Genomic DNA, 24,417 nt, shown 5'->3' with positions numbered 1-24,417 from the left:
CTCTAGAGCTCGATTCCAGATATAGTGGCCTGATCTCTCCATATTTGATTACATCACTCTAACAATGTGTGTCTGCACTATCAGATGGGCTGTGGCTCCTACCAAAATGTGACAAGAACTGTGTGCTACTGGAAATGATGGTTTTTGCTGCATTGATTCTGGCATGCAAGCTGAAATAACCATGGGCATTTATACAGTAAACATGCACCAATTGGCAGTTGCTGAGGATTCAAAAGGAAATTAGTCAAAACAATGTTAATTTCATTACGACAAAAGGTGAAAGAAGAGTGTTGCTGTGCAAGCTTTAAATTATCCAGACCAAAATCCCATTTTATTGAGCTTAAAAAAAAAATAAAAATAAATAAATAATAGGATTATAGCACAGCACTAGGCCATACTGACTAGACAATCTTGCCAGCAGCAACATAAAAGACAGAGGTCACTAATGGGGGGCTCAGAGACGTGACAGGACAGTGCAGACCTCAGCTGGAGCCTAGCCATGTCACCTCTGATATCACTTTGTGCTTGACAATCCAAATGAAATTGTATAGTACCATCTAATCAGTGCTGCAGTTGCAAGAAAAAAAAATGTTTTTTCTTAGAATGAGCAAGATACAAAACAGGATGTAAGGATGAGTTAGCTAAAACATCAAACCTGATGAAAAAGATACTAGTGCTTCTTAGAAACTGAATAAACAGGCCTCTCAATACTTACTCCGCTATGTCTAGGTATCCACAGGAGGCTGCAGCATGGAGGGGGATCCAGCCCTCATTGTCAGGCTGGTTGATGCTGGCTCCGTGCTCCACCAGGAAAGTCACCATGTCAACATTGTCATCTATACATGCCTGAGAGAGAGAGAGAGAGAGAGAGAGAGAGAGAGAGAGAGAGAGAGAGAGAGAGAGAGAGAGAGAGACCACTGTAAGAAACAAGACCTGACGTGTGTGTACATATGCATTTGAGCTGATGTCAGTGGGATGGCCTAAGGCATTGAGGTGCTGTGCATATATGCTGCTGCTTTATGCAAAGAGTAAGAGAATTCAATCTTTCAATGACTGCTTTTACCTAAGCACTCAGTTTTGCACATTAGCCAAATACTTTAATTGTGATAAATCAAACCAAACAACGTTCTTACTTGTGATAAATCAAACTGAAATAACCACAAATGCACTCAAACACAGTGTACGTTCTTTTCTTACACTGAGCAGCAGGTGAATCAGTAGGCCCGTTTTTACCTGGTGTTAAAATCCGATCTGAGTGATCAGATCACAAGTGGACAGCTCTAAGTACAGGTAGGAATGCAACCAGGACGCATTGATCACACGATACAATAACCCTATTTTTAGTTTCATAAAAAAGGTCCCAGAATTCACGACCATGTAGGACATTACAGCAGACATTCCTGCTCTTACATCGCAACAGCTGCCGTTGCCATTTAGTAGTCTCGCATTGCCATACCTCTCTCCACAGTGCTGTGTCAGCGGCGAGCCTGAGTGGTTAAAGCAGCGGCTGTAAAACGGTGGAACGGATTCATATCCTATAAATTCTCCACAATAAAAGTCCCATTATTTTGTTATTCAAACGCTTTTATTATGAAGCAGCAAAGTCAGGAAATGTTGGGTCTTCAGCAGTAGGGCTGGGCAATATATTAATGTGATTTGAGACTACATATCGTCTTAGATTTTGGAAATAATTATATCTTAATATAACATAAGTGCTTTCTTTTCTTTTTCTTTCAGTAAAGTGATGTAATTTTACTTTACCTACTTAGTCATTATATCCACATTATGGATGATTATTTATCAAAAATCTCATTGTGTGAATATTTTGTGAAAGCACCAATAGTTAACAATACAATATCGTTCGAGGTATTTGGTCAAAACCTTTGTGATATTTGATTGTCTCCATATTGCCCAGCCCTAATCAGCAGTCACATTGCCAGACCTTCCTCCACAGCGCTGCGGAGGAAGGTCTGGCAAGTCCATACAGCATTCCAGAATAGCCTTGGGAAGGAATTTGTTTTGGTAGGACACGTATATGTTCAAAGGTTGTTTTAGTCGTGCAACAGAAAACTCAGATTAGACAGATAGTCTAGCTAGCTGTCTGGATTTACCCTGCAGAGATCTGAGCAGCAGTTAACCATAGTCCTCAGAAATCCACCAGGGTTTAAAATGCCAATGTTATTGTATATTTTTTCTAAAGCTCTACATTTTATTGTATTGTTATACTGTATACTTAACAGTATTTCTTTTTATACATTTCCCACTGTCCTTCTGTTTTTTAATTCTTATGTTAAGTGAGTGTTGTACTTAGAGAGCAAAGATTAACCAGAGTCAAATTCCTTGTTTGTTTGTGCAAACCTGGCCAATAAAGCTGATTCTGACAAAGAAAGTGGAAGGTAACGGCTATCCGGCCAAAATGAAAGACATCCGTCAGAATTTCCACCGGCACCTGAACAATCCCGGAAGTGGAATGGCACGGATATAGGCTAGCAGTAACTTAACCCGACTCTTATAAGCGAACATGAAATGTAAAATAAAGCGGATATAGAAACTAAACTTCAAACCACAGAGATTCAATTAGAAGCCAACTTAGAAACATACAGAGCTGAAAACAGAGACTCTCCTGCACAGGTCCCGGCGCCCGTCAGTAGACATCTACTGATGTCGGCACACAGACTGTAGGCAGCTCATTATCATTAGAATCAAATCATTGAACGTTTTTAATATATGAAATATGTGAGCTTAACATCTGAAATACACACACACACGATGTAAGCTACGCGTTTATTTGCATGTAGAGCGCAGAGGTGAGATCCGATCACAAGTGGGCACTCACTAAACACACGTACTTCGACCACTCAGAACGGATATTAATACCAGGTGAAAACAGCCTTACTCCTTTAAATCTGTGGTTGAGCAAATAAAAACAGCTTTATTTGCCAGCAATTTGTCATTTAATCAATCCTAATTATTAGGAAATGTGCTATTTTCTGGTGCTCGGGACAAGGTACAGATGTTATGCCAGTGTCTTGGTAAAGGACAGGAGGATGTCCTGAACAGGCATGTCATTAGGTGGGAGAGGAAATTGGAGCGCCCTTCAGGAAAATCTGAATACTAGTAAAACTCCACGTAAAAAATACCCCAGTTAGTCCAAATCAGGGTCACACTTAAGACAATGCTTGCTGGGGTGGGTGGTACTACCAGTGGCATACAGCCTATGAAAAAAGTTTTACTAAATGTTTTGGCACAGGACATCTCAGATTTCCCTTACCTCATTTCAGGGCATACACTCAAAGGGAAGTCAAGACACTGGGTTGTAAACTAGCATACCACACACGTTTAAAAATGATTGACACATCCTGACACAACAAAGTGGGTGCTTAGCATGCACCAGTCTAATTTTCTTCACACCAACAATGTTGTTTAACCATTTTCTGAAACCCCCAGTACAGCAAACCAAACCAAATACAGTATGACACAGTAAAAACAAAAGTGATACCCACAAAAATAAATAGCAGCTGCAAGTTGCATCTTTCCTTGGCCACACGCCTGAGAGGGAGCAAGCTGTCAAGGTGGTCACATTTCTACACAACATCCAAAACAACGAGACCGAGGAAAAGCAGAAATGGAGAGCCTGCATTGCACTCTCCATTCAGGACACAGAGGCCCTGAGGTTAAGACGTTACCTCAAATCAAAGACACATAACTAGAGGACCTGCAGAGCAGTGGTCAGAAACAAAGTCCTCAGGTGGAGAAAAAAAACCCAGCGAATCTTTCTTCTCCAGTACCTCTGCAGCTGTCTAACAGGCTAAGCAAAACGCTCAACAGGTATGAACTGATCTGTGGAATCACACATTCACAGTTTGACAGTTGTAGTAAATAATCAGTAGAGATGAACACTTGAAATCCACAACAATTACCATTTAGCAATATCAAAACCCCCCTTACCCATCAGTGAACACTGTGCCTGGATTGTCTCGCTCTCTCTACTGGGGTTGCTATGACAACAAAAGCGTTGACAAGGGAAACAGATACACATGAACACACAGCGGCCTCACGTTTAGGGCACACGACTATCTGGCTGGAATCCTTGTCCAAATTTGGGCCGTTTACAGCACCGTACATGGCCAGAGCTAAAGAGGCCTCACTGAGCTTATCTGACTGTGTGTGTGTGTGTGTGTGTGAGATATGGTTTAGTTGTGTGTGGGAGCTCAGGCACAGAATTCCTCCAGGTGCAGATGGACTTGTTAACAGACAGGGTTCATCGGACTTTGTTACAGGGTAGGGTAGACAACAACGCAAGCCATTACTTTGACAGTGCTGCAGTCTGCAGCTCTCATCATCACTAGTGAAATGTCACCCACAAGAGTTTGTTAGTTGGACATCACCATCATGTGCAAATGATGCCTATCCTTTGCAAACACATGGCAGCTTGTGGTTCCCATCCAAGTCCACAATTTGGTAATGTCAGCAAAGGCGGGCCTGTAGTTCAAATAAAGTATCGGATTGACCGACTGTGTTGAATTGGCAACCAAGGCAGTAAGTGAAAGTGAGCTGTGGGATTGGCTGCTCAACCAAGTGAATCAGTGACTCATTTAGATCGGCCTCTTTAAAATGTGTCCCCACTGCCTTTTGTTTTCTCCTTCGACAAGTGAAAGAACACAGATGACGACATAAATGCAAAGCAAAAAAAAAAAAAAACTCTTTAGATCAGACATACTTTCAATTCTTATTACCTACTATTAAATTGTAGGCTAGTGTGTACTCCGCATTCTCTTTGCGCAGTTTTGTTTTTTGGATCATAATTACAGAATACTGACCTGTCATTTATTTTTGTGCAGACTCAGAAAGAATGTGCATGTTGGCCGTCAGGCGGACCGTCAGCTGTATTCTCTGCGGTGTGTTCAAGTACAACCTTTAACATAAGACATCAGGTGATGCGAGGCAACACGTAGCATTTAATCAGTCAGCATGGAGTTAGAGTATCAGGTACCTTGTACATGTATACTGTGCTGCCTTTACTTTTTGACTGCTGGCATGGCACTGAAAAAAAATAAATAAAAAAGACTTTTTGCCTCATCTGAATACTGTCCTCCATGCCCTTATCTAAATCCTCCCCACACTTATCTCTTCAAAGTCTTCTCCTTCTCTAAGAATGGAAACAAGCCCCTTAAGGCGAACGCAGTGCTGGCTGTGACCTCTTCATTGCGTCACATTACTGCAATGGCTCCTCCCAGCAGCTATTGGAGGCAAACAAAAGGTAATCCCTTAATGGCTGTAATTGTGTGTAGCTGGCAGGTGCCAGAGTGACAGCCTGCATCAAGAGTATGCACAGTGTAGTGGCCAGAGGGACAGGATAAAGAAGAAGAGAGTCAAGAGAAAGTGCTGTGGCATTCTTATTTCCAGAGCATGGTGGTGTCCTCCGTATGTACCGCTGATGGTGGGATAGCACACTCTTGCAGAATTAACCTCCATGGTTCATACACATCTACAAAGTATTTCATGTCTAACAGTAGGCAGAGTGGGTGAGTCAGAAAGAGTAGAGGAGGGGGATCTGAGTCTGACCATTAGCCTAATTGAAGTTATATTAAGAAACATTATGAGCTGAATCCTGTCTCACACATCACAATCAGCCCTAGAATGACACATAGGACCTGTGCTGTGCTCGTAGTTAAACATTCAGACATGTTATGACTCACTCTCAAGCAGACATGTTTGCCATTTAAACCTGTTTAGCCAGTGTGTCTGAGAGGGGGAGAAGAGAGGAGGCCTTGTAAAGCATGAAGGCAATAATATGGAAGGCACTACACGGTTTAAAAAACAAAACAAAAAAAAGAGTAGGACAAAAACACAAAGTAAACCAAGCCTAAGATATAAAAAAAAAAACTATAAAAAAAAAAAAACACGATTTTCATCACAACTGCACAATACCCTAAACGCATCCTAAACTAGAATACAAAAGTGATACAGATACAATAGATGTTACACTGTACCGCAGCAAAATGTATACAAAATGTCTTTTGAAAACAATTTGGGTTGATTCTTAATTTCCATTGTGAGGATACATTCACTGTATTGCAGGATTGATGACGATACAACGGTCTGCTCCACATGTCCATGTATGATATAGTAGACCGGAGAAAGCCAAGGTTGCTGCATTGATAGAGGAAGAAATATTGACTTGCTGAACACTATGTGGCCAGAGCACATTAGATATCACTCCATGTATCCTGTCAGTTTGCCAGACAGGGCTTCTGGGAAATTGACGTAAAAGCGAGGGGAAAAAAAAATGGACACACACAGGATGCTCCATTTGATTGGCTGCCAGAGTTAAATGTTCAGATAAACAGTTCTGTTTATCCATTAAGCTTTGTGCGATTCGGTTTGTAGTGGAGCAAGAAAAGCAGTGAAGATCACTAAACTCTAGAAATGAATGTAGGTTGAACCATGGTCAATGGGAGTCAAATGTGTAAGAGAAATGTTTATATATAATATCCTACCAAGTCTAACAGGGAAAAAACTGGTCATATTTAACAGTGCTATAAAAGCGGAAGCATAATACCACAGGCTATCTAAACTTTATATTGTAGGAATGTACAGTGTAGCAGGATCTCCTGTAATGCTTCAACAGAGCCTATTTGATGCTTGAGGTTGTGACAGACCACTTAGCATCTTATTTCATAATACAGGACTAATCCTAGCATGTTCTTTTCCAAGTCTTCCAAACATAAAAGGTCTAAATCACAAGATGTGTCGTCTGTGTTTATGAGCTGGTGTATCCTGATGGGAGCACATTAAACTAAACATCAGCCAGACGTCACTGGATGGTCAGCCTCTATTCGTCAAGGAAAAAAAAGAAAAGAAACTTGCCTCCAGTGGCACTTTATGAAAGAGCAGGATAGAGAAACCTGTCCCTAGTTAATGTGAAGCACCCCAAGGAAACATGACAAAAACATACACACACTGGCCTCACAACTGAAAAAAACATATTGTTAGCATAAAGTAGAGCTGGGCAATATATCAATATTATATCAATATCGTGATATGAGACTAGATATCGTCTTAGATTATGGATATCGTAATATGGCGTGTTGCCTTTTCCTGGTTTTAAAGACTGCATTACAGTAAAGTTATGTACTTTTCTGAACTTACCAGACTGCTGTAAGTGTTCTATTATTTGCCTTTACCCACTTAGTCATTATATCCACATTACTGATGATTATTTATCAAAAATCCCATTGTGTAAATATTTTGTGAAAGCACCAATAATCAACACTACAATATCGTTGCGGTATCGATATCGAGGTACTTGGTCAAAAATATTGTGATATTTGATGTTGTCCATATCGCCCAGCCCTAGCATAAAGAACCATTAACATGTCATCCGGCCTCACCTTGCTAGATAAATAGTAGTCATAAAATGCTTGATAAATTAAAAATAAATGCGTTATGTTGACTTGTCGAATTATAAACAAGGTTTAATTTGCGTATAGCCTAAGACGGAAAAGTAAATAAAGCAGAGCAGTGTACATATCTCTCACTTCACACACACACTCGTCAATTAACTCCACCCGCGTGGGGCTGATTATAGGCACTATCAAGAGATTAATTTAATAAACCTTCCAAGCCAGTGGGGATAAATATGGAGAGGATTAGGACAGAAACAATACAGTGTCCATCCATATGCACCAGTCTAATCCTGAAATAATATGGAGGAATTCAAGCCCTACTCCCCTACTAGCGCCGCAAAGAAGATGGGCTAAGCCACTCCCGGAGCGGGCACAAAAAAATGCACCCATGACGTGCACCTAAGAAAGGAGGCCAGTCTGTTGCTACGACAACAAAGCCAAAAAGAGAACATGGGTTCAGGCCTTGTCAGGCTTTTGTAAGAAACATAAATTAATAGAGAAAAGACTTCATTTTAAAGCACACAGGGGTTGCTCAGATAGCCCCTGAAGGCACTATGAGACAACATTAAAAAAACTAATGTTGAAAGGAGCATCTTGAGGTGCCATCTTTCTTTTATTTTCTTTTGAAATCTCTTGCAGGCATGACTTTTAAATGTTATTAGAGAGATTCTCATGCGGTTTTATGGCTTCTTTTTAAAAAAAAGAAGAAAAAAAAGAAAAAATACTTTTGCATAGCCACATTTACATCTTTTATTGATTAGCATCTAGCACTGTCTTACTTAGCCTACAAGATGTAATGATAAAGCCACACCAGTTTATCTAGCTACAACTTATCAAACTATAATAATGCTTTCAGTTTCTATTTGTGCTTTACATTTACACAAACTTCCATCACACCAATGGAGGTAATGAGCTTCATTCTATATTAACAGGAACTGAAGTGGCTCAATCAATCAGCACAGAAGACAATTATAACATTTGCACCTCATGCTTTACTTCAAATAGACAGGTCTGACACCCCAGACAAAACATTTTAAAAAAAGGCACAATCTTCTTCATGCTGTAGTAAAGGGGTATAGCTTCTGTGTGTGTATAAAAGGGTAGGTGTATCATCTTCTGGGCCATCGTTGAGAGAGCTCCGAGCTTAAATTCAGCACTACTCCACATCAAGGAGACACTTGAGGACCCCTCCCCTCCTTGACTTCCTTTAGTAGCACCCTCAGATGGCCAACTCAAGCACCCTGGAGAAAGCTCCCGTTGTGGCTCCTGCACGTTTTACTGCTGAGAGTGGCAGAGAACTCAGTGGCACAGGCAACCAGCTGAGCCCATTGTGCTAGCAGCTATTCTACATTCAATGACGATGGCAATGGTGCATGGCCACGATAACAGCCATGACTGACAACAGTGTGCCCGTGCTGCAAGGAATGTCATGAGAACCATCAAGCGGGCCACAAATCAATCTAGGCTACTTTATGTAAGTAGGCCATATTAAAAATGATCGCGCTCTACTTTATTCAGCCATACATTTTATACATAGGGATCACTGTCCGACTAACATGCACCTAGCACTATGAAATCTTCAGACACACAATCACCTACTCACAGCATTATCGTAAACAATTGCAAGTCTCTGCTTAGAGCTTTTTGTAGCTGTATTATAGAAAAGCAGTGTACAGGGACATAAAGTAAGCCATCTCAAAAGCCATATCTTAACATCAGTTTATGCATTGGTGTTCATGCAAGAGTGAAGCCCTGAGTATAAATTTCACCAACCCTTTTACCCTCTTTTCCCTGATGGTTGGATTCTAGCCTTGAGCATAGTTTAGGTTTGGGCTTTATTTGCCAATGGTGGTGAATGGAATTTTGTTTGTGGTGCTCAATCATTGAATACGGCCATTCTCAACTCAACAGACACATGTCTTTTCAGAACCAATGCCCAGATTCCTAAAGATAATCCACAGGCCTCACTGTCAGTTTTCATAAGTACAACTGAACCTTCTACTGAATAAATAGTCCCAATGAAAAGTACCCACAAAAGATCTCTGTTGATTATGCTACACTAACTAAATGTGAAACTACAACAGCAACAAACCAAGAGATTATCACAGTGATGGGGGAACAGCTGTTTAAATCCCCATAACAGCAAAAGGCTTAAGTCACTTTAATTGTGATCAGGACTTTGGCTGGGATCAAAGCATCTACACAACCATAAGACACTCAGTGCCCTTTAAAGAAGGATGTGATCACTACCATTCTCTCTAAGAACAGATATTAAAATACACACTAATAAAAACAAACTTCACTTGATAATTTTTGCCACCCCGTGCAACCATCTGGTGCTTTCAGTAAGCACTCTTTAGTTTTCTTCTTTGTGTGATGTGGGGGGAGTAAAACTGATGTAATTTCTGTGGTAAGGAGGATGGCTGAAACCCTCCAGTATCTGTCAGGAAAGCCAAAACATTATCTAGGTATTGTGTTGTGAGGTTTGTCCAACATTTCACATACAAAATGGAGAGAGAAAAAGAGGCTTGTCGGCTTTCAGAAGGTGTGCTTAGGGCATCCACAATAAAGCTTAATAACACGGGACTTGTTTTTCCTTAAAAGAGGGAAAGACCAGTTTCCCCCCCATATAAAGCAACAGTGTTGACAACAAAGCAGCTTCTTCTGGAGCTCAGAACTGGCCTCTCTCTCTTACTTTACTCCTCTCCCTTTAGTAGTACAACTTCTATCTGCATCCACCTAACCAGTAAGCAGCAAGGCCCTGGACTAGCATACCAGTGGAGAAATTCCCAGATAAGTAATACTCCTAGCCCAGGGGCTTCAGGCATCAGCGCTTTGGCCACTCCTCGTGGGCTACGTCATCAGCTTAGAGGCGCGCAGCCACTTCCACAAAAGGAATTCCTTCTTACCGTCCCTGCATGTAAGTATGAGTGCGTTATGTGTCTGTGTTTGCGCGTGTGTGTGCGTGTGTGTGCGTGCGTGCGTGTGTTAGACAGATCAGCCCAGACAATGAGAGATGTGGTAAAAAAAACTATACTGGAAATAGAACAATCCAGACACGAATAAAAAAAATAAAAAAAAATAAAAATAAAAAAAAAAGGATTACATGAGGATCAGTAGATCTATACTTGGAAGAGATTTTAGTGTGAATGTTCAGTGTGTGTGCATGTGTGTGTGTGTGTGAGACAAAGAGCTCACAGCTCCTGTGCTATTGGCAGGGTTCATGAGGCCAGAGGGTACGAGGGGGAGGGTTTGAGCGCTGCAGGCCGACCAGCTGGGTCCCTCCACTAGATGAGCCCTGTTGGGAGCTGTAACCAGACTACACACACATGCACACAGCCCTGCCTTCAGTGCTCTTGCTGCTGCTGCTGCTGCTACTGAGGACGACCATATATGGCCCTGGGATTCCCATGGAAAATGAAGACCAGGATTGAGGAAGAGAGAGGGGGGGAAATGCTGGCGAGATTGTAACTGTATGTTTCACTTGGGCTTTCGCTCAGCAGCCAAAACAATAGCCCCACTTGAGAGCCAAATTAGTTTCCATGTTAGGGGTCCAAAGGCGAGAGGGGGCACCAGGGGGGAGAGGCAGAGAGGTCAGATAGCCACAGAGCGATGGCAGAATACAACCTCCGTTGATATTTCCATAGAATAGAACCCTTATGTGGAGGCTACTGTACGGAGGACAGTAGATAGCTCAGTCAGCAGTCACTGACAGTCTACTGAAGAGGCATTAAGAATGGTCCACACACTGCACCCCCTCTCCTCTTCCCCCAGCGTTCTGGCACTGTCACCGCTGATGCCAACAAGCTCTGAGCCCAAGAGGTTAAATGGATAGTGTGGGTGCCAGGGTCTGCCCTGCAGGCATTCTACCAACTTATATCCATTACCAGCACAAATATGGATCACCACCAGAGTAACACTGCATCACAACGCATGCTGATTTGCTAGTACGCTGTCACGCAAAGACCAAGTCCACAGTTTTGAGTGGACTAAAATCAGAAAGGAGTTTATTGCCACTGTAGTTACCCTACGTGGAATTTGCCTTGGTGACTGGTGCATACATAACACAAACAAACATTTTAAACATTAATAAGAATAAACAATAAATACAGAAACAAATATATACAAAATAGTTGTTTAAGTAGTTTATAGCTGTTTAAGTAGTTTAGTTTCAAATAAGATGAATGCAATCTAATCTACACCTTTACTTTAACTTTAATAAACTACTCATACGTTAGCAAACGGAACAAGAATCCTGTACATTTCATTTGGAAAATTGCACTTGTCAATATAGTAATTTTTACTTGATTTTGATCTGTTGTGCAGCCCTTCAAAAAACAAGACTTCTAGTAGGAGTGAAAATGTATTCATGAAATTAAAAAACAATGATATAGGCTAGGCTACTGATGCAGACCTCAGGCATCTCCATATGAGAAACTGGTCAACAATTTAACAAACAGGAAATCCATTTATTTAACCCGACACATATAAAAGATGTAAAAAGAATGAGAATGCATATTTGTTGGCCTGGTTTTAGGTAAATCATTAGGCAAGGCAGTGCAGATAGCTGTATGCCTACATGTGTGTGTCTATGTTAGGGTAGTGTCAGAAATAAAAGCAGAGGGGAAGAAGTAAGCTCACTAGTGGAGCCTCAAAGAGGAAATGAGAAAAATAAACAGCCACTTCCTGTTCCTCTCTGGCCTGAAATCTCCAACACCCTGACCCCTCCTACCATCACCACCTCAGTAAGGAAAGACGGGCAATACCCCCCTTCCTCCCTAACTTCTGGGCCTGAAAATTCACAGCACAAGGGGCATTCATTTTTACTGTCCTCCAAACAACCTAAATATGACACAAAGGGGTATGGATGGAAAGTTTAGACAAGTTCTTAGATGGTTAACCACATTAACGATAAACAGTCAATGTCAGCTGCTTAAAACATGCAACCGATGCCTTAGAGATTACACAATGTGCACCAACTTTGCACAATGTCAGTTGATACTCTAGATGGACTGTAAACATAAAACTATGATTAAATCGGTCATCAATCGCTAAATAACATTCCTGCACGGTGGACCAAAATGCTGCTCAACATGATCTATAAAACGACCGGGGGGCCAGACCTTGAGGATCGTAACTCGACTGTGTCTTAGCACGAGTGGTTGTGGTTCATTAATTTTTCATTTAACAGTCTATTAACATCTCAGCTTGATTGGACTCAGTGACCTGACATGCTCTATAAAACATGGAGATAAAATTGTGTTTGAGGGCAGTGTTATGATTTCATCATGTCTTATTTTGCCATCAGTCTTGATTTTAAAAATTGTATGATTTTTGTTACCTGTCTTTGATGAACAAAAGCAATCATTATTTTCTATCACTACTTTGTTCAGTCCGTCATCAAATATTATTAGTTGATGCTCAGTTGATTTCTTTAATGTAAAGTGTTAACAGAGTTCTCATGAGAATATATTACATTCATCATTTGTTGGCAATATCAAGTATGGCTACCGCTGAGTGAAGTCCTGCTCATCTCCCTTTACCAGCTAGTCAGTTGAATCTTTTTTTATTGTCCAGTGAGGGACATTTGGTGTGCCACTAGGTTTAAAAGCATTTTGGATTATTAAAAACATGTACTAAACATCTACCAATAGAAAAAAAAACAACAACATTACTTTCTAGCTAACACCGAGGCCATACTTATGTAAGTCAATTTTACTCACAAGCCAAAGTACTCAGACGGTCATGGTCCAGGCCCATTTACTGACACTGCTATTTATCTGCAGGAAGAGCATCGCATGTGCTTATTCATGAGAACACTAATGGAGTAGCATCACAGCAAACAGCAGCCTCATTCAATCTCATGGCCACTGATGGATCAGCGCTAACAAAAATCAATGCCTCAAGAAGAATAGCTGCTGCAATGCTGGAGCTAATGAGGATCCCACATACACAAACAAACACATCATGCCAATCAAGTGTAAAGACTGAAAGAGAGATGCAGCAATACATTAGCTCATTGTCCCATCAGCTGATATTAGCTTTAAAAGCCAATGTATCTGTAAAATTATTATTTTAACTGGTGATGAATTCCAGATTGTAATACAAGCATTTTTTCCCCGCTAGAAGTATCATTTATTGCTATTGTCAAATTAGCAACAAAGTAATGATAGCAAGATACATTTTCTAAAATATGGCAATCTGTGATAGGTGAAAGCAACAATGAGCTTATAAATTTCCCAACTGAGAATGTAAGGATATCATGTCCTCGATGTCTTGGCTTAACTAACACACAATGTGTAGACTGTGTAGAATGGGCCAATCACCATGTTTACATCTATACCTCATTTCGTCAGCTGAAGATGCAGCCATTTTGAGAATAAATGGAAAGAATGTAACCTCATCCTTCCACAGACAACAAGTGGACATGCGCTCTCAGTCTTAATTGTACTCGCTGCTCTGTAAGACAATGAGGAATTCACAGTCTCTGGGTCCAGGTGTTTTCAGTTCAAAAACGGCTCATAAAAAAAACACTCAGCGTGAGACATCTGACTGCAGCCAAGCAAACAACACAGCGGGATGGCTTGAAGAAGACCTGGCTTAAGTAGAAGACAGACACTATGTGCCGCGGGTGGGGGGAAAAAAAAACCCAAGCTGAAGTCATCCCACAAACATTTCACAGCAGCTCAATACTATGCACGGCTTGGAAAAGTGGGGGCAGACAGCAAAGCAAGTGGTGGGCAATAATCTGTTAAGGCACCTGGCAGATTCGTTTACACAAAAGGTCTCAACAGGCAATTATGCTTGCATGTTATTTCTCATTTACCCCTCAAACCGTTCCACGAAGCAGCAATAAGAGCTGTAACCTCATGTATGGGTGACAAATAGTGGCACACGCTATCCTCAAAATGCATTCAGCAGAAAGGAAGAGATAAACCATGGCAGCCTTTGGTTTGAAATTAACTTCTCATTTTCCTAAATTCATATACACAGCAGTGTAATGTGTAGTGCAATGTAATAACCAATGTAAACATCAGGCTATAAAGCTTAAGTTAAATCCACCCCTGCGCCACATCAAAAAATAAATAAAATATTCTATTACACACACACATAAATGTCGTTTATTTTATTTTTATTGTTATTTTTTTTTCTGTATGTTGTCAGGGTGTGTTTTGTTTTTTTCTTCTCTTTTTTGTGTTATTAAATATAAAACTGTAAAAAATGTAAGTGCAACAGGAAAAAGCATAACAACATGTGACTGAATATGAAAGCACTACAATAAAGTATAAAAAAATAAAAATAAAAAGCTTGCTTTTGGGCAAGGTCAAGTCTGTGTCCATAGCCTTGCCGCCAAGATAGCACAGATCATATACGTGGCAGCAGGTTTACTCTACTAAGGAATTCTCCATATGACCCCAGGTGAACCAGTTCCCACCTGCAGCAAAGCTCATCTGACATATTTCAGAGAACACTCGCTGTTCCAGATCCTCTAGTGGGAATGCCTCTGGCGTTTTATCCCCACTATGCATCGGCAGCAGTGTCGTAAATTCAGTTGGGATGCATAGGATCCATGCAGACCATAATCAACTGAGCCATACATGATTTTAGTTTTAGAGATAGAAACGTACACCATTTCTCACTGAAGACAAATGTACATGTATCTATTTACCCTGGCATGACGCTTAGTTGATGTAAATGCAATCATTTTTTCTTGTCCGGGTTATGGTTCCATCACATCTGAGCTAACAAAGTGGATTTGTTTTCAATAAGAAATCACCTTTACAAATCAACTACACTGCAACACGTATTACAATCCTTCCAGCCCATTTAGCTTAGACAGAAGCTGTCTGTCTATTTCCAAAGTCATCCATGTTATCGTGACACACTGTGCAAGGTAAACAACACCGACATGTCACAAGCAGCAGATGACCTGACATGTTGCAAAGCATCGGCACGCAAACACCACAAAGACTTCCTGCTGTTGATTATGGGGTTGGTAGAATGGCTGAATGAAACGGTGAGCGAGGGCAGCTTGACAAGGACAGACCTGCCAATTATACACAGGTAACGTATACATGTTCTGGGGCTCCAATTCTAAAATTAACGCTCTCAGTCATCAAGCACGCTGAAGTTACAATAACGCTACAGTGATTTACTGCAGACTGGAATTCAGCATTGGCTTTACTTTAATGTAAGAAGTTAAATTGAGACCTCATGTTTTATCTCATATTAGTGCATCGACAATACAACTGCATGACTCAAAACACCCATTGGTGCTTGCTGTGTAAAGTACAACACGCCTTTCAATACTGGTCACACAAACCAGCTGCCGATTGATTTATAAAATGGCAATGGGGTGTTACTGGCAGAAAATCTAATGAAATATTGTTTACACTGCTGCGCGGCAAGTTACCGCGCAGCAGTGTAAACGCCCCTTTAATCCAACTACACTGTCCATCTACCATTGATTCTGCTGTTGTGTCAATGTTTGGTTGGCTTTAATCCATATGGCTCCAGACATGGTTTCTTTCTTGTATTCCTAATGTTCAGACCACAAATTGACTTACTTCTGCGAGACCTTTTAGTTCATGTGATTAATAAATTCATGATATAATATTTCCTCTACTGTACTTATAAGACTGTGATGCTGTTTGAGAATCTGATCGTTCATCACAATAAACAAGGGTACCGAGAGGCTGCATACAAAAAACAATCAAATTAAATTATGATTAGTCTCTTGTATGCATTGAACATTACCAAAGTCCATAGGTCAATATTGGCTTCTGCTTTTAGACCAGAATTGAAATATCAAACAAAGCTATATCTTTAACAATGATACACAATCATAACTCATATGGCAAGCCATGATTAGGTCTAAATATTAGCCCCAATAAAATACCAAACCATGACGATAGCTAATCACATTAGGAAGACTGGCAGTTAACTATTCATGCTAGACAAAGAACAATACAATCTGTGACTGACTGTCTAGATTTCAGTCCATAAATTATTAAGTTGCATCTTAATGTATTCTGCAATATGTTAGAGATGCATGAGTGACTAGCTGCTACTGTAAGATGGCCTTAAACCATAACAAAGAACCTGGAAGCCTTGTGCAACCTTTAGCAAGAAAAGCAACGTGAATGCAGACTGGAAGACAGTAGGAGCATTAAATGTTGGGCAAGGAGATCCTGTTACAGCCTAAATACTGTAACAGGAAAAGTAATGTACCATAAAAAGCCAACTATACATTCTCATTTAACTAAGCCAACATTTTATATGCAATTGACCTTCATCATGTCTTTAAAGTCCATCTACCGGCCAATAACTCTTCAGCTGATTAAGTCATAGAAACAGCAGCTAAGAGACTAGTTCTCTGCATTAAACCAACGAAAGAAACAGGCATGCTGGCTCTACACATGCCAGGTAGTCTTCTCACACACACCAAAGCAACCTGGTGCCATGTACCATGTCATCAAGTCAATTTTATTTATATAGCCCAATATCACAAATTTGTCTCAAGGGGCTTGTACACAACAACTCAATGACACTTAAACAATGGACAAAATATCGACTGAAATGCTGCACTTCAAAGTCAAGCTGAGTGGACTGGACTTTGATGTTCAACAATAACTTTATATAAACTCCTTAATCATGCTAATCTCTACAACAAATGTGGAATCAGAAAACAAAAAATCCCTTAACAGAAAAGGGCACCCACCTCCCTCCTGAAGCTACCTGAAAGTAAAAGATTTCACTACCATTCAAATAGACCCCAAGGATGTTGATTTTGATGACCATACATATCGAAAGGCAGTGGATTTACAATGCTTTATATGAATGTACCAAAGGATTCCTAATTAAAATCTACATGCAAAAGAGCATTGCTTTGTCATCTGGGCTCATTTTGGGCCATATGCTGTACACCTCCACAAACTGCTGAAAAGCTGATAACAGAACTGTGCATTACATCGCACCCTCAACATATTATGCAATCCTAGGTAGTCTTTATCTAACAGTCATCAGATGTGGGAGTTATTATGCAGGCAGCTAGAGCCCTGGCAGATTCTTGTGGCTTAAGCCTGTCTCGATAAGTCACCAACCTGTTGTATAGCCTAGCAAAACAGGTGAGAGAAAAAAAGGGAAGATATGTAATGCAATGTGATGCTTTGCTTGTCTTAACCAAAAGGGCCCCTCTACAAGAGATGGTGGGATTTTCTCCCTCAGGCAGAAAGACAGGAGGCTTGAGGTCTCTAAGCGGATGCCATGATGCCTTTATCAGAAGGACAGGGACATGTCAAAGGAATTTCTTTTTTTGCTCGTCTTACTGGCCAACTGTGAGCCTCAGGCACAGCTGAGAATCTCAGGGTTGGGGCTGTAGTGAGAGATCCACAGCAATTATGTAATGTTTTTAATATGACTGATGCTGGTGTGGATAAAAAGAAACAGCCACCGTACCATCTTCAACCACATGCTCTATAATTGTTCCATTACAAAAATTCATGAAAATGATTCTCATTTCAAAACAGCTGAGCACGGCCAAAGACTCTTTCTCTGTTCAGTCTGTTATGCAACTCCCACTCTGTACATGCAAATCCACCAACACAAGTGACTAGCAACCTTCCCTGAGTCGTTGTCATGGAGACGGGGCGAGATAATTTTCATAGACTTCAGGGCCATAATGAGGGTGTGTAATGTCAACAGAGCAAAGGCATTGTAATACCCTACTCTGATATGTTAAGCTGGGCTGAGTCTTGTCACCTCGGTCCTGGGGATCAGCAAAGGCCATGAACGCTAAAGACAAAAAGTTCAGGTGTGGGTCAGTGTGGAGATTTTCTTGTTTGAAGCGACAAGCCCCAGTTACCTCCACACTAATTGCCTTGATGGAGCTCAGTGGGCAACAGTCAGCTGGGCCTTGGCATTGTTTGGGGAGAGGCAAGCCAGAGAGAGAATGACTAGAGGGGAGGGGTTTAGGTGACAGCTGAGGAATGTCTGCTCTGCTCTCTCTTTGCCATGGTTTCCAGCGACTGTCATGTGAGGAATGCACAGGCTAGGACGACAGGACTTGGAATGCCACCCTCTGAGACGAGTTTAGCTGACAGGATCTGGAATCTAGACTTGTCCACTGAACCCCTCACTCACTTATGCGTCCTCTTTACCGTCCACCTGAATCCATGCAGTCTGCATTTGGGCAAACCAGTCAATCACGTCGCAAAACGGAAATTTGATTTTGAAATTACAAAAGCTACATAAAGTCGCACTCTTCACTCATCTATCAAAAACTGAGGACGTCACAAATTCTCAATTCTCATCCCAACTATTTCCATATGCACAAGGGGGCCTGTAATGGTCTTCATCATGAATCACATCATACAGACTACAACAGAAGAGAACATGTTTACAGGTCCTTCTGCTACAAGTCATTTTTACAAGTGACAGAAGGGCCTATGACTCACATAAAGACAACCTCTAGCCTAAATGTGAGATTATGCCAGGGCTGCACTACAAAGCAGAGCTACAGTGAGTCATACCCAAACTTAGTATCATCTCCTGAAACCCAGTTAGGAGAACTTGTGGTGCTGGTATTTATAACTCTGCACTGGTCACCAGCATTAGGAGTGATATCGCTGCACCGCGTGTGAAATGAGCCATCATGTAACAAAATGATACTTCACAACAAAGCCAGAGGTCATTCATTGAATAGACTAGTGCAATGTATTGCACAAAATTAACAGTGATGGGAGTTTTTTTTCCAATGCAAAAATGTCATAAAATCATGGTATGCTTTAGAGATTAGTGTCTGACACCAATAAGTAAATGATGAAGACCTAAAGAAAGACGTCATATGACGGATTGTCCATCTTCCTTTCACTTCATCTATGGAAACCATCATCGCCTTGACCTTGCTGCAACTCTGGGATTAGCACTTTTAACAGAATCCCTGTATTGCCTTTTTCAACTCCTTTATAAGAACACACACACACACACACACACACACCAGAGATGGTTAGGTCTGGACAGCGGCACTGCAAATTCTTTCCACACTCTAGCTTATCCCAGGACATCAGCCCAAAAAAAGGCAACGTTTGCACCCAATGAGTTTGAACAGGGGGCCATGCTAATTCCAGATTTCATTATAGCGGACTAGCACAAACATGGCTGATTTAACAACACCATTAATAAACTCACAGAGCAAATTACACACAAATAAAATCATTTGTGGTCTGAACATTAAAAAATTAAAAAAAAAAAAAAAGTAATTTCCTCTTTGGGGATTAATAACGTATGTCTTCTTCAAGCTAATGACGTATCTCAGAAAACTTGCTTTTAAAACTTTTATTGGTGTAATAGGTGTGTAAAGTATTAACAAACATGCCATGTAGGTGGTGCACTTAGCCCTACTAAAGCTTACTATCACTGGAGAAGTGGGGATGAGTAATGGAGGTGCCATCACTGGAAAGCAATGCTGGTAATAAACATTTAATTTAATAATTCTTTCATTCATTCTTAGAATGTTTAGGCACTTGAGATCCAAACAAAAAGGTGGAGAAAGCATCCTTGCTGATGAATGAAACAGTGTAAATGCTTCTTTCCACCATCAATAACTGGAACCTAATCATAATAAATTACTTGGGGTGTCTTCTTGCCCTAGAGGTACAAACACATAACTGCAAAGTCCTGGGTAGAAATCCAATCAGGGACCTTCGTCAAATTTCACACTATGATTTTAACTACTTAAGAAATATAACAATTTCACTGGTATTAAAAATTGAAAAGAAGTCTGTTATTGATGTACAGCAGCTGATAGTGTTAACATACTATACTTGTATTTGTAATAAATGTCACTAAATGCAATAACATAAGTGTATATCTGAAAAAAGAATCCTAGTATTTTCCAGGTATTGTTTAACAAAACATCAACGGTAGAGAGATGAGGTCACATCTGGAGCATAGCAGAGAATGAACAGAGTAGTAGACAATACGAATGAATCTTTAACTAGACTGCCATATTCACAACTTAAAATGAAGAAGTTCCAAACCGCAGCAATTAATATTTTAAAAGAAATATAATACTGTATGCATAGTAACGTTAAACATCACTGAATGCAAGTGCTAGCTCAGGACTCTCCTTTCTGTAACTACACCTACTAAAAGCTACGATAATATTTCAATACCTGGATTGGTATTTTAGGAAAGTTGTAAATCAGACTTAAGTTTCAAAAAGCCTTAACATAGGCAGGTATCTGACGTTACTAACGACAGGCAAAACAGGCTGCCATTTTCATACACAGTACAGAGTACAGAGGCTAGTAAAAGTAGCTACCGTAGTTAGCGGGCAAAAAGTTAGCATAGCACTGCTGACATTCCAGCTAAATAAGAGTATTTCGCACGCATATCTTCCTGGTTAAAACCCAAAACACCAAAGTCCCCAAACGTAAATGTTAGAGACAGAAAGGAATCCGCTGACGTCGCTTCTCAAGCTAGCTAGCTGACGAATGAATTAACCTAAGCTAAACCTCCACAACAGCTAACGACAGCTAGCTTATCCTGCTAATGTAGCGTTAGCATACATTCCGCTTGGCTGCTGCATTGAAATAATTGATCACATTTGAACTAGCTAATATACCAAACACTGCTGTCAACTCTGTTTACATTACGTACATGTCGTATACAGTTAAGGCCTTGCAAGGCTAACATTGGCCTGTAACGTTAATCGAATTACGTTGTAACTAACACTAGCGAGCTTCTGCTTCCTCCAGAGAGTACATAGACGAGAGTAGTAACGTTACCACTTTTACTGCTAGCCAGGTGGTAGCCATCGTTGTGGAATTCATTTTGCCTGCATGATTGTCTCAATCAATGACAACATTTAAGATCCTAACATGACTCCATAGTAGCACCCGAAATGAATTGTATCCAACAATATCAATGAACCATAAAACACAAGGCTGTTCGGATTGAAGGTAATTTACAACATAAAATGACCCAACGTTACAATCTGAAGTGCAGCACTACAGCAATTAGACTGCACCCACTGACTGAGGACAAGGCTAGTGTACTGGGACAAAAAGTAGCTAGTCCTGAAGGCGAATCTTTTAACTTTGTTTTTAATTGTGGATTGCACTCTGAAAACTGCATGCACAGCTAGCACTGTTTTTAATTTAAATAGTCCATAACCAAACTCGGAGAGAAGCCAGTGTGTTCATCTTTAACGTTACTCTGCGTCGAAAAGGAAGGCTGTGCTAGGTAGGTAAACAACGGGATGAGAATGGCTTCCATTTGACAGGTGTTCCAGGGCAAGCAGTTGCTAGCAGCAAACTGATATTTGTGTCTATGCTGGTAGTGCCAGTGACTGACGTTAACACCAATAGCAGGCTAACACAAACCTGGTGGAGGGCGGTGAGACCGTCTACATTGGCGTAGTTGATGTCAGCGCCCCGGTCAAGCATTCGGAGCACCTCCTCGGTATCGCCGCTTGAGCAAGCGGCCAGAAACACGGCGCCATCATCGAACTTCACCTTCGTCTTCTTCTTTTTCAGAACAGGAGGCTCCTGGTCCGTTTCCGAGCCCAGCCATCGCTTTAACTGCTCATTCCTCTTCTGCTTGGCGTCCGCCATCTTCATCCCCCTCCTGTCTCGGGCTTCTTATCTTTCTCCGAGAGAGGATATACTTTATAGTGCCACTATCCCACAGCGCACTGGGGCGTGGGAAGGAAGGGCTGGGGAGGGAGGGGAGAACCGAGCGAGAGAGGACGTCTGGATTGTTTTCCATATCCTCGCGAGATCTGGAGCTCAGGAGCTGCAGTATAACGTCATCACCAGCAGATTATGAAGAGAGAGTGAGCAGGGTAATCCCTTATAGACCGTGTACACCAAATAACACAAGAGTACTTGAAAATATTACATAACATCCAGCTAGCTCGCAAGCATTTTCAGAGAGGGAGGCACTGTGACATACAGCAGAAAGTAAAAAAGTAAAGCAAGTAAAACAAAACGTAATGAGAGTTAAAGACATAGCATGTGTTAATATAGCCTAGTATAGTTAAAATATAGGGATGCACATGTGCAATAAGGTAATAGATATTTGTAGAAGACAGTCATGTGTGGTAGACAGTACTTGCTTATACTTTATAGTGTTTACTAGGATATTACTGGGCAAATAATATAAGTCATAGTTAATATATAGTTCAACCATCACATGTATCAGTATATCAGTGAATGTAACTAAAGCAAAACATATCAGCAGGCTGTTTATAAAAATGAATATAGGGTATCATATACAATGTGTAAAAAGCTTCACATAATCTCAACACAAGCGGTAGGAGTTGCTCAGTTGTGATGGAGATGATTCAATTGTTATCAGGAGGTGTTGGACCATGTGAGGATATTCTCTTATATTCTCCAATATATGACTCATCAACTCTTCCATCCAGTAACTAGTGATATTCATTGATACTGGTTTTGTACATTTTATGTAATCAATGCAATGAAGTAAGCTCACTGTATGGTGCTGAAAGCCATTGATATAACCTATTTGTTTTTGTCTAGCTGTTCTGTGGTAATCACACACGGTGGCCCAATGGTTAGCACTGTGTCCTCATAGCCACCACTAAAAACATGTTCTCCTCCCTCTCTACCGAGCTGATGTGTGGTGAGCGCCTGGCGTCGTAAGGCTGACGAGCATCACCCAGGTGGGTGATACACATTGGTGGTGGTAGAGAGTAGTCCCACCCCACCCCCCCGGAGTGTTTATGATGAAGGGTTATATGTAATTAATTATTATTATCATGGAGTTTTTATTTATTCTGGGTTTGAATAAAGAAAGCAATCAAGCATTCAAACAAAATCAAATCTCCATTCATTTGACAAAAAAAAAAAAAAATATTAGAATGTTTGACCTATCTGCAATGTCATATTATCAACTAAGTAGTGTCTCGTGAGACTGAATCATGAAGCAGTCAACAAAACCATTAGAATAGAAAACCAGGTATATCTAACAAATTGAAAAGCACCATAGGTGACAATGTTAGGCATATAACGTTTTAAGACATTGGAAAACTTTACAAAAGAGACAAAAGGAAAGGGAAATCATGTAGATAAAAATAATGAATGGCAACACCCAAACCAAAGACTGGTTTGTCAATTCAAGAAAGGGCATGCTAACTAACAAACTCTAATTTTAGAGGTATTTCCCCATTCTTCAACACATACATATCATATGAAATCACTGTTCCAACTATGTTATAGTTGATACATCTAATTAAAACACATTGCTCTCTGGGAAAATAAAAGCCTTCTTACCACTTGTATGATTTGATGGGTAACACTTGAAGTGCTAGGAATGTCTAGTGGACTCGAGCACAGGGGTGGTCCAGCTCAACCTGGAGATAAAACAAGGTGGCCAGGCATAAAATGTTTTTATTTTTTTTTATTTTGGCACCATCATGTGTTATTGTTGGCAGACACCCATATTAAGTAGGGGGTGTGGTATAGCCTCCTCATGCGCAAGTTACTGGTATGAGGCTTTTTATTTTTACATAATGTCATTACAGATGATAATTATGTTATTTTTGGGTTTAAAGACATTTCAAAATGAAAATAATGCTGCTTGTGCTTGATTAGATACCACCCACCCACTGAACTATGAGTTAACATCCTGAATAACAAGCTGTTCAAGCAAAATCATGATTCAAAACATTTATACAACTGTGACCATGAGCCATTGCGTGAAGTCACACTACCCCCATTTTCTCAGGTTCAGAACCATTTCTCATGTCACTGACACTGAACGCAAACAGATTTAAATAATTTATTGTCTGCAAATGCAGTAAATGACACTTGGGCTGCAGCACGTGGGACTCTGAGCCAGAACAAAGAGGTTAAGAGACAGAGAGGACGACCAGCTCAGCTGATACAGATCCTTGATGTTACAGAAAAGTCATGGCTAATTACTGTGGTTCTACTGAGTCATAGAGATGGTGGAACACCAACAGCGTCAGTGTAAGGAA

General features: G+C 40.6%; 1 protein-coding gene across 5 annotated transcripts in view; it reads right to left on the bottom strand.

Annotated features, from left to right (window-relative positions):
- Positions 1-22,141, bottom strand: part of ppp1r12a (protein phosphatase 1, regulatory subunit 12A) — a 58,276-nt gene extending 36,135 nt beyond the window's left edge. For 3 of the 5 annotated variants that reach the window (XM_078281414.1, XM_078281416.1, XM_078281417.1), the window contains exons 1-2: positions 21,797-22,139; positions 716-846 (exon numbers count right to left, since the gene is read on the bottom strand). In XM_078281414.1, the coding sequence (XP_078137540.1) occupies positions 716-846; positions 21,797-22,033 (368 nt within the window). In that variant the 5' untranslated portion in view covers positions 22,034-22,139. Of the gene's footprint in view, positions 1-715; positions 847-21,796 lie in introns of all 5 variants that reach the window. The other 2 variants (XM_078281418.1, XM_078281415.1) reach the window with 2 other exon arrangements.
- Positions 22,142-24,417: the final 2,276 nt, after the last annotated feature.

The sequence above is a fragment of the Sander vitreus genome, chromosome 23, assembly GCF_031162955.1.
Source record: "Sander vitreus isolate 19-12246 chromosome 23, sanVit1, whole genome shotgun sequence".
Taxonomy (NCBI): Eukaryota; Metazoa; Chordata; class Actinopteri; order Perciformes; family Percidae; genus Sander; species Sander vitreus.
Note: the sequence above shows the minus strand (reverse complement) of the source record. Positions and strands in the feature narration are given on the sequence as shown.